Source organism: Opisthocomus hoazin, chromosome 1, assembly GCF_030867145.1.
Source record: "Opisthocomus hoazin isolate bOpiHoa1 chromosome 1, bOpiHoa1.hap1, whole genome shotgun sequence".
Classification (NCBI taxonomy): Eukaryota; Metazoa; Chordata; class Aves; order Opisthocomiformes; family Opisthocomidae; genus Opisthocomus; species Opisthocomus hoazin.
In genome coordinates this window covers 93,918,385-93,929,680 of record NC_134414.1, presented here as the reverse complement: position 1 = coordinate 93,929,680, position 11,296 = coordinate 93,918,385, and the positions used below count along the sequence as shown (strand labels likewise).

The 11,296-nt window shown below is 47.4% G+C and overlaps 1 protein-coding gene across 1 annotated transcript; it reads right to left on the bottom strand.

Moving 5' to 3' along the window:
- Positions 1 to 278: 278 nt before the first annotated feature.
- LOC104334287 (organic solute transporter subunit alpha) lies at positions 279 to 10,226 on the bottom strand. The gene is made up of 8 exons (XM_075442588.1): positions 10,061 to 10,226; positions 9,012 to 9,163; positions 8,822 to 8,895; positions 7,095 to 7,253; positions 3,963 to 4,074; positions 2,921 to 3,067; positions 1,426 to 1,531; positions 279 to 942 (listed from the first exon to the last, which is right to left on the bottom strand). The coding sequence occupies exons 1-8, from the start codon at positions 10,137 to 10,139 to the stop codon at positions 680 to 682; spliced, it is 1,092 nt and encodes a 363-aa protein (XP_075298703.1). The 5' UTR covers positions 10,140 to 10,226; the 3' UTR covers positions 279 to 679.
- Positions 10,227 to 11,296: the final 1,070 nt, after the last annotated feature.

Genomic DNA, 11,296 nt, shown 5'->3' with positions numbered 1-11,296 from the left:
CCATTTTCCAAGCAGAGAACAAAAGCACGACATACTATCACAGAGCAGCGGCAGAAAACATCTCAGACGCTAACTCCTACTTTCTTTTTCCAGGCCAGTGACAGAGAATCTGCTGTCCCTACGACGAACATCTGCCAGTGACATATTTACAAACAGCAACTGTGTATTTACCAAGTTAGGAGGTGAATGGCCACAGAATGTAAAAAGTCTTGCCCTAAAGAGATCACCATTTATGTAGGTGGAGAGCCCAGACAGGTTTGGGGATTTAACAACAAACATATGCAAACGTATTTATTGATCAGAATTAGCTATGGTGAGCTCATGGCACAGAGTGAGCTGATAAATTTTAATGGAGGAAGGATGGGAAAATGCTGTGTTGGACATAGCACAATAATCCAGGGTGAAATCAGATTTTAAAAAGTCAAAAGAGATGAATAAGAATGACTCTGGATTCACTCTAAACCATAGCCATTCTAACAGCAAAAAACCAAAATAAAATAAAATCACATTGTGAGACAGTTTGGCTACCATCAGGTGCTCAACAACAGCATGAAAGTACACGGTATGAAAACCCTCACACCATGTATATATCACTGGAGAACAAACTTCCACTAGCAGTCCTTTCAGTACTACAGCTCACAGGCATTTATGTCAGAAGTTGCTCCCACGCGGACACGGGCTATTTGTGGTGTGAGAATACACAAGCTCCTGAAGCCGAGCTTCCAGCTCCTGCTGAAGAGGAGCACGGGGGCTTCTCAACCCTTGGCAATCCATCTTCACTAACTGCGCCATTCAGGATAGGCTTAGGAGCCTGCTTGTTGTCCCCAGCTTCTTCAGCCGTACACTCCGGAGGCTCTAGGTCATCGTATCTTCTCCGATACACCATCCTTGAGATTACAGTTATCAGAAACATTTCCATGATGAGGAGCTGCTGCGTTATATCTGCCAAAAAAAGGGAGGCAAAGAAAAGCCCCCAACAGGAGGAAATGACTATCAGACACAAAGTGAACACCTCGCTTACTAATTTTCATCTGCGCAAAAGGAACAAACTTCACCAGCCTGTCCCCATAATGGAGTGTCTCTCACACTTGGCAATAAAATCAGTGGCAGAATTGCAGTATTGCCCATCAACAAGCATGCAATAAGTTATGCATTCAAAATGCAAGAGATTTAACAGTAATTATGTGTGTTGATTCCTCGTCCTCTCATGTCTGATTCCAACTCTTCTCATCATCAAGTTTTTCTCTGCGACTATGACAGCTACAAAACTTTTGTTACCATGTTTTAATTAAAAGCTGAGATTCTCCAAAAGCTACATGATCCCAGGAAATTAATATTCTGGGAAAACACCAGATACTGCAGTTAGTAACACTGAACTGGCACCCTTCTAAGTAAATGAACAACGTCCCTCCCAAAAGAACTTACATGTTCCTCTTGCTGAAGAGGAGAGTGGTGGAGCACAGGGAATAATCCTTCGCATGGCGAAGATGCTGATAATAGCTGCCTGCAAGTGGTTCAGAATGAGGATAAACTGTACCAGAAAGAGAAAACAGATGCCTTAGCTACCAGGAAAAGGTTTATACTTCATACCACAATTCTGTTTTCATAACAGACCCTCTTTTGCCTCACTTCTCCTTTCTTGCCCTTCCTCTCCCCCGACCTACCAGCCGGCTGCCTGCCATTCTGCAGAATTCATCTTTCGGTCAGGATGATATTGCTTTGAATGTGAATGTTAAATTAAACCTCTGTTTGAAAATTGTTTCTTCTCAGCCATTAATTTGGGAGGTGCACCATATACAGAGCTCCCAGCTGGGATTTTAAACAATACTGAGCTTTGAACAATAGGTAACAATGTTTTAAAAACTTCCTGTCAATCTAACCGATGAGCTTATGGTCTCCCTTTGTAGGACTCAAAGCACATTTTTTCTGTTGTCTCCTCTTTTTTCCACAGCAGGCAGATGTGGTTCTCCTCAAGTTATACAGGACTGGCTCCTCTGCCAGAAAGGATGAAGGACTCTTTGCAGCTCGGCTTCAGCAGCAACCACGCTTCATATTACCTGCTATTTGCTGAGATAGGCCTTCGCTGCCTGGAGATACCAAAGTGTCTTTCTAGCTGCTGGTGTAACTGCCTGAGTATAAATCCTTGCATTAAGAGAGTTTGCCATCTTAAACCTGGATTCACCCCAATGCAGCTCTGCAGGTGTGACTATCCTGTCCACTGCATTTATAAATGTTCCACAATTCACTTAACAGAGACCGCAGAACTGCACCAGCCTCTCTGCGTCTCCTGTTCAAGAAGGATGCGTATCCAAGGATTCTGCTGTACTCTCTTCAGGGTGATGTGGAAGAGGGTGGCCCTGTCCCTGGGCTTTTTAAATCTAACCTATCTGGTTCTGTTCCTTACTATTTAATGATTCCCAGACAGTATTTTCATTATTATCTAACTCTGAAGTACAGAATGGCCAAGAAAAATATTGTCAAAACAGAACATTGTGACATGCTGAAACAGTTCAAACAACAGCCACCCACACAATGCTCCACATCTTCTCCTAGTTTTTAAAAGTACACACCAGCATTTTAACATTGTGTTTCGGGATTCTGCATCTACAAAGCTTCCTTCAACCCCGCAGAAGGTGCTGTTTTGATTTCAGTTGCCTAAAGATGGACGGATTTTACATGGCTTTCACATCTCCATCTCTCCTGAGAGACTAGAGGTATATCGGCTCAAGCTGAAACTGAACAGCAGCCAAGAAGAGTGCTTCAAAGGGATGCAGACTTTATCAGGTAAAAATATACCTTTGCACAGTGCATTTAATGGGGGAAAAATACTGTAATTTTTCAACAAAGGACCAAGAACCAGAGTGACAGTGTTATGTCAGCAGTTAAGAGAAATTCTTATCAGAAATATTAAACTTCTCACCTGATAAAGAGCAAATTTTGGGACAATCTTCTTAGAGATAAGGATAGTCCTAACTTGTTGAAACATGATTCCAACTGGCCACACAGCAATAATGGTGAGGACACCAACGAAGCAGCTAATCCATATTGCAGCTCCTTTGGGAGATAACTGTGAAGCAAATCAAACAAGTGCACCCATAAAACTTTAAAGTGCATTTTACAGTTTCCAGGAAGTTGCTGTGAACTGGATGATGTAGATGTTACAATGCTTGTTTCCATCTCCATGAAAGCTGATGGAGCAGCAGTTGCTAGGGTTTGCACGAGAAAATTGCACAGTATGAAGTGGAGTGTTAGCACAGCGCTCTCACCCAGCAGGCACGGACATGTGCATCTGTTCAGCCTGGGGAAGTGACATAGCCCCTCAGTCTGACCCCAGCAACACCTGGGAACAGTCAGCAGCTCATGAGAGCATATTCAGCATGACATCTCAGAGGGGTCATTTATTTCATAACATGAAACAACAAAAAAAATTATTACTTTTAATCTGAGTTATCCAAGGCATGCAAAACTATTAGCAGATACAGACTTCTCCATCGTCTCACAGCTTACATGATACAAAGCAAAAGTACAGTACTAACTTTTCTACTTTCCACAGATACAAAAATGACCATGATTTGCAGAAAAACGTAGAATTGGGCTTCCTGTTTACATGCCAGTACACACTCGTTTCTTAAAGCTGCACTTCTGAAAACACAGGGCAGGTACATCCCACAGGGCAGGTAACCTGCAGTCCTGCTGTTCTAACCATACAAGCTGGGAAACATATTGGAGCATCACCTGCTGCCCAACCCACCCTGATGCCCAGTTTGTTTCTGAGAGAAGCCAGTAAATGGAGAGTCTGGGGGAAGGCAGAAACGACATGCTTCAGGGTCTCAAAAGAATACAGTACGGACTCACTTAGAAGTGCTCCCAGATTTCACAGTTTAGTTGTAGGCCAAGATACTAACGTCAACCCTAAAACCTGTGGATTTTGTGGACCATCTCTGATTAAAATATTTACTTACACTGTAAGGGCTGTAATTGCCATTAGTCCAAAGCACTATTGATAAAAACATGAGCACGGGTCGAAGGAAAGCAAACTGAAAGGTGCCCAGCTTCAGCCAAAAGAGAGTTCGCCTGGCAAAAAAAAAAAAAAAAAAAAAATCACAGAGGCCAAGATCTTACTAGCAACCTTAATAACGTTTCTTGGATACTGTCAATCGTAAAACTTTTCCACCCCCGTAGCATGTGGCTAAAATCTGGGGAGGAACAGCTTCAAGATTAGAAAAATCTTTCCAAGAATTACCCAGTGTTTATTTAGTACAGTCTCTACAAAAACTGTACTTTTCCTGTTCTGCAGCAATTACATACTAACCAAAGCTGGGCAAAGCGTGTTATCTTCCTCTGCCCTGAAGCTAACCAGAGAGCCAGTAGCAACATAACTGTGGTTTCTGAACAACAATGCCACTTGCTCTTGCCTTGTTACCTTACTATTCAGTTTTCCGATGAAATTGGGCAGTTCAGTCTTCCTGTTCAGGCACTTCCTAGTCCTGTGGCAGATCAAGAAAGGGAATCATACAGACCTAGGTGAAAGGACTGGTAGTTTTTCAATGCATCATGAATCCTACCATGTAAGCATCTGTTTTTGCTCCCCTGTACTCTAACAGAAGAAAGGAACTATCTTTCGCTTGGCAAACCGCACAAGGTCAGCAGCACAGCTCAGGATTTCTTTACTTCTGTCAGTCTAAACCAGATCCACAGGCCCCACACAGTAACCTGGCCAGCCAGCATCAGAGGCCACCAGGAAAGGGTCAGATGCACTTTCTAACAGCGGGCATGAAAGCTGACTGACCTGAACGCTCCTTCGGTCTTCACCGGACAAGCTGGGGCTGCTATGGGCAGCTGACCTTTTAGTCTATTCCTGTGTATTATTTCCCACCCTGCCAATGTTGTCTTGACTGCCGCTCCTTGGGCCCTTGAGACTGCCATCAGAGATGCCTCAGCAAACAGGCTGCCATTTAGTATGCTATAAGATATAGCCATGAACCAGGAATTATAGGGATTGCTCAATGAACATAGCTAATAACCACGGGATTATGAAGAGCACAAACACATGTGGAAAGGCCTGCAACCGGCCAGCCACTTAGTGTGTGTGCCTTTTCAATGACTTGTTATTCCCAAAGCGCTTTAAAAAATAGTATGACAAACAGCGCAGTCACTGCAATGCCACGAGTGCTTCCCTTGTCAACGCAGGTCTATCTTCCTTGGCCATCGGACCTCTTCTGCCACATCTCTCCCCACTGTATGGCTTGTTACTTTGCCTCATCTGCCTACTGTACCTTGTTAGCTTTCCCAGAACTGCTCTATAGTATAGGTTGTTTTAAAAGAATGAATCCTTCCCTTGGAGTAACTCCCTGCTTCCCCAGAAGATACCTATGGGAGCAATACAAGACTGGCCTTTCTCTGGTATAGCTTGCTCATATTTCAAATAAATTGTACCCTGTAATGGGACAAGGCTAGAAGTCAGAAGCAGAGACAGCGGATGGGTTCCCCACTGCTACAGACACTGGAGCTGGAGTCCTAAGCCCTCTGCAGAGCAAAAGCATTTTTCTTTAAACAGACAGCTGTCCTTCTGCCCAGCAGTAGTAGGCACCATCTAGCTCCTGAAAGGAGTTAATATTAGTTAATACCATCATGCATAAGCTGTCACTGGACTGATCAACAGGAGGGCAGAGTAGAGGATCCCCTCCCAAGCTCCCAGCTACCACAACCTATACACAGGGTGACAGACACGGAAAGAAAAACAAATATACTGGTGACACGTTAGATCTATAGCACAGCTCTGTCCCATGGCATTTCTTCAGCTCTGACTGCTGAAATAATCCTGAACCAATGCCCATGAAAATTAACAGGAGTCATTAAGATGCATATCAGTAGCTGACGATTTTACGGCATTGTATTACATCTATTTTTGGAGGTATATTTTTCAGTTGGTTTACTACCTATTTTTCTTGGTGCCCTCTCCATGTAAATAATTACTGCATTCTATTAAAATAAAATGATGGAAATAAGAGTTGACATTCTAATATCAAATGAGGCAGATCAAGGAAGGATTATTACAATAAAAATTAAGAATTTTTGCAAATGTATCACAAACAGCTATGCTGTGTTCTGTTTGCTGCTTTCCTTTAACCGGACCATAAAGTCCCTAAGGTGCCTCTGACACCAATGTCCAGGCCCTCACAGAAGTCTCTGTCTTGCATGTTCAGTCCTTCAGCTTTTGCTCCTAATGAGAGAAACATTCCCATACCCTGTGCCAGCAGGAAAGCCCTGGGAAATACATGAGGTTTCCAGGCTGTGGAGTGGCTTGTAAATGACAGGGTGACACTAGGCAGAGGAGGAGCCCCACCAGGCAGTGCTCCAAGGAGGCAGGGTTTCTGTCACAGTCTATTGGCTCCCGTAGGTGCAGCTCTCCATCCTCACCCCACTTCTCCGAGGTGCATTAATACCAAGTTTAGCAGAAGAAAAATTTTTGCTTTTGCCTCACCAGACAATGCCATTTCCTTGAGGTCAAAGCTTTCCAGGAATCAAATCTAATTTTTGTTCTAAAAATCATTCTAATCTGAAGTATTTTAAAGTCAAAATCAGAATGAAACATTTCAATTTCATCGAAGTAAGAGAAATTTTCTTTCAAGACAGTCTCAATGTGACAATTCTGCTTGTGAAAAATACCCAATTTGGAGACATTTGTTCCCTTCTAGAATGAAAAGAAACTAAAATCTCAATTATTGGGTTTTCTAGAGCAGAAATTCCTCCTTCCACACACCACTGCTTACTACAGAAATGGTTTATTGGAAGGAGAAAGGGACTAGTTGGGGAGATCGCACAGTGCTCAACTGTGCTCATGAGTGGGAACACTGCACTGGGTTAAACTGAGTGAGCTCATACTCTTGACTCTTATGCAAAATTCTGCATTATAAAAACAAAATAGATTAGTGGTGGTGTACAGCCCCAGAGTGATGGCACTATTTAAAAGAGACAGCTTGAGACTGACTTTCGGGAAGCAGGGAGGCCCTTTGCTGTAAGCCTGCCCTTGCCAAGTTGGCTGAATTCCAGCAGCCTGTTTTCCAGCCTGGAAATCTTAAAGGGCAACTCACCTAGTGATGCGCACACGAGGGAGGCAAAGGCAGCAGCAGCAGCACGGACCAGTGCTGATCTTGAAGTGATCATTTTCAAACCGCCTGAGAAGCAGCTTTTGACCTCCACACTCCTTAATCATCAGCAGCAGGAACTTGTGGATAACTATAGCAAAAAATCTAGGAGAGGAAGAAAATGCCAGCGTGAACTTGCCTGTGCGTCTCTCGTACGCCGGTGCCGGCCAGTGCTGCCTTTTGTCCAGGGTTTTTACAGCTTGGGCTTTGCAGCCAACAAATTCCAGCACTAGCTGTGAAAAACCTTCAGCTTTCCATCACCTTGGAGGACCAGAACTGCCATAACCTCACCAAAAGAGGAGTAAACTGAGGCACGGAGCAGCTCTGGAATTTCCCAAAGCCGCACTGGTGGCAGAGTCAGGATGAAAGCACCGGCTTTTCTGGCCCAAGTCATTGTGGCTGTACTTTTCTCTCTGTTACCTAGTCCTGACTGGTCCACACTTTTCAGAACAAGTCCTATTCCTCCTTTTAAAAAAAAACCTGACCAACGAACAGCAACGAACCTGGCTAGGTTCACATATATGTACGTATATAGTTATCACTGTGTGTGCTGCCCCAGTCAGGGTGCGGTTCCTCTGCAGCCAAAGCTGATCCAAGCACCGACTGTGGCAACCCCACCTCTCCCTCCTTCACCAGCTGCACATTCTCAACCCTCCCCAGGAACTACAGATTGTGCAACCACCCTTTCCTCCCTGTCCCAAACTGATTTAGGCAACTGATTCACTGAAATCCAGCCTCACCAAATAAAGGGGGTCCTCTTCAGCTCCGCTGCCTCCTTGAAGGAGCGTGCTGTGCAGCTGGAGACTGTGAGCCGTAGTGGATGCAAGTGAGGGGATAGGGAACTGCAGCTCGGCCAAGGGAGGAGGGGCAATTCAGACAGGCTTAAAGTGCCATAGGAGTGGATGCTTGGAAGTTTTTGGTAATCTGCACCACCTGCACAAATTGCTGCATGCTCACAGTGTTCCCCACTACTGTGTTTTCCCTCCTTTTTTACTCTACTCTCTTAGTAAATGCAATGCGACAAGGGGTGAGGCTGTTCATCAGAGTCTGTGATACTGTCCTGCAGTGGGTTCCAAAATCACCCCCAAACCAACCGTGGAGTGCCCAAGGCCACGGCATCCCCCCCACCTGGCTCTGCCTACCAGGGCTGAGCCATCACCTCCAGAAAGCAGGGACCACATTTCTCCCTTCTTCTCTGCGCTCGTCAGAGCTGTCATGCTCGTAGAGAAAGTGCTTTTATCAGGACAACCACGGAACATTTTTACATTGATATACTCATCGGAGGTTCACTTGCCACCATTAATAATAGACCTCCACGGCTCATCATTAGTGAAAGCACAGAGAAGTCACAGGTCAGAGTCTCATTCCCCATGACACACAGAGAGAGGAAAGAAAGAGTACTGCTTCAAAGCCACCGTCAATCCCAGGGATCAATTACATGCGAGTCACAGATCTTTCATACAGAGGTTCCCACACTAGGGGACTGTAGCACTGGGAACTGCTTCAGCATTTTCCATCTCCCAGAAAAGAGCTGCCAAGAGATTTCAACTCAAACCAAAAATTACTGAATTGTTAAATTTACACAATGACTGTGTTTACCAAGAGCAGCAGATGTTTAAAGGGAAGAAATTCAGGGTTTAGGGCCACCGTCTCGAAACAAGCGGAATACTCACACCGCTGCTGTGAAATCTGTAAACATCGTCGAGCGAGGAATCCACATGCCAATGCACGAAGTTGTAGCAATCACCTACAGAGAAAGGGAGGAGGGTTGTAAGAAGGGCAGAGATAAAGCAGGCTCATGTGGATTTTGAGGAAAACCCTATTTTCAACATTCAATTTTATCTCTTTTCCATGACAACTCACTGGAGCTGCGGCATTAATCCAAATTATGACTGATCTTTTGGAGGAGGGGATTTTCCTGTAGATGTAGACTGCTTCCTCTATAAACACCAGATTGGCAATTAGTGTCATCAGAGTCAAGATTGCGAAAAGAAATTTCCCTGGTAGGTCAAGGCCTGCAGAGAGAGAAAAGAAAACAGAAATTCCTCACTTATTTCATAAGCATTCCAAACACTTAATGGATAAGACACCGTCTCTGAGGGGCTTCTTAGCCCCCCTGTTCCTGCAAAGACTGGCACCCATCCTTAGCTACACAGATGGACCACTGCCTCCACTCGATGATTCAAATGTTTAAGTTCACGACTAAATTTTTCCAGGATCCACAGACAGCATATGGGAAGAATATGCCTCCATGTTCTCAAAGCATGATGCAAAAGCCCCCTTCGGAAAGGTGGAGTTCCAGGACAAATGTCCTTAGATGAATGTAAATACCTAACAGAATATAAATGCATAATACATGACATCAGTAAATACAGTAAATACATATCCTGGGAACTTTTCCAGGCAGACTATAAGCAAAAACGTATTTACTCAGTATTAGGGTTCTGTATGTTGGCAGGCATGTTTGTGCATCACTAACTGAGGCGTGCAAAGCTTTCAGAGGCTCGGTGGAAGTTTGTGGGGGACACGAACAACGGAAGGACAAGCCCCCAGTCTGTCCAGCCCGAGATAAGACCTGATGCCTTCACCAAACCCTTTTCTACCTTTCCCTTAAAGGCTGGCTACGGATAGCAACTTTCACCCACGGCTGCCGGCGGAGGTGGATTTTCTCCCGAGAAGGGTGCTTCCCGCCCCGGCTGCCGGCGGCGCAGCCCGGCACCTCCGCGGCCACCCCCACGCCACGGGAGCCCGCCGCCAGAGGCGGGTCTCCGGGCTGGTTCCGCGCTCCCCGCGGCCCGCCCGGTCCTGGCCGGGGGCCGCGCTGGCCCCTCTCCGCTCCCCGGAGGGCGGCGGGGCGGCGGGCAGCCCCCTCTCCCTCCCGCCTCGCCCGGACCGCGGTCGGCCGCGCTTACTGCGAAGCAGCTCCGGCGCGTAGGGCGGCTCGCTGTCGCCGCAGGACGGGTGCAGGGTCCCGTTCGCCTCGGCCTCCATGGCGGCCCCGGCAGCGCCGAGGGGACGGGGGCCGGGCGGCGGCGGTCGGTCCCGGCGGAGAGCGGGAGCCGCGATGCGCAGCCCGGCTGCTCGGGGCCGGCGAGGGGCGGTTAATGATTAGCCCGGGAGCCGGGGCCGGGCCTCCTGGCGCCCAGCGGCCCCGGGCAGCGGCGGGGCGGACAGAGCCCAGCCCGCCGCGCTCCCCGCTCCGACTGCGGGGGGCCGTGTCCCGGCTGCTCCCCGCGGCTCCGCACGGCCTCCTGGAGGGCTCCTGCGGGAGCCAGCGAGCCGCCCCCGTCCCCGTCCCCCTCCTTCCCAGGCCCGGGGTGTCGGGGATAATCCTGGCTGCGAGGAGGTGAAAAGCTGCACCATCTCTGCGCTGCCTGAGGGAGAGCCCGTTGGGGACAGGAACACACCGACGACTCCATAGGCGGCCACGAACATGGTCCGAGGGCTGGAGCACCTCTCCTGTGAGGACAGGCTGTTCAGCCTGGAGAAGAGAAGGCTGCGGGGAGACCTTATAGCAGCCTTCCAGTACTTGAAGGGGGCCTACAGGAAGGATGGAGAGGGGCTTTTCAGAAGGGTGTGCAGTGATAGGACAAGGGGAACGGCTCTAAACTAAAAGAGGGCAGATTTAGATCAGATATTAGGAAGAAATTCTTCACCATGAGGGTGGTGAAACACTGGCACAGGTTGCCCAGAGAAGCTGTGGCTGCCCACTCCCTGGAAGTGTTCAAGGCCAGGTTGGACGGGGCTCTGAGCAACCTGGTCTGGTGGAAGATGTCCCTGCTCATGGCAGGAGGGTTGGAACCAGATGATCTTTAAGGTCCCTTCCAACCCTTACCATGCCATGATTCTATGACTCTCCGCTTGCTCACACTTCACCTGCCAGCAGCATCCTTTCTGCAGCCTGTTTCAGGCTGCTTCCAGGAAAAGGGAGTGAGCAATGAAATGGTGCAGTTTTGGTGACCCATGGGGTTGTTCTGGGTCGGTAGGCTGAACGCTGGCTGCGAGAAGCGGCCGTGGGATGGTTATGGCGCCAGGTGACAAACCGGCAGGTGACATGCTGTAGCAATAAGCACAAAGCCGTGCTCGGGGCAGGGAGAAGGACAGCCCTAACTGCCTGTGCGATGATGAGCTATTGCCACTCAAGTAAA

What these genes read in the sequence shown, in the direction of transcription:
- LOC104334287 (XM_075442588.1), bottom strand. Translation starts at nt 10,139, where the DNA reads ATGGAGGCCGAGGCGAACGGGACCCTGCACCCGTCCTGCGGCGACAGC. An exon ending in GGATTAATGCCGCAGCTCCA is followed by an intron (nt 8,896 to 9,011) that starts GTGAGTTGTCAT and finishes CTTTCTCTGTAG; the next exon opens with GTGATTGCTACAACTTCGTG. An exon ending in GCAATTACAGCCCTTACAGT is followed by an intron (nt 3,068 to 3,962) that starts GTAAGTAAATAT and finishes TTTGCTTCACAG; the next exon opens with TTATCTCCCAAAGGAGCTGC.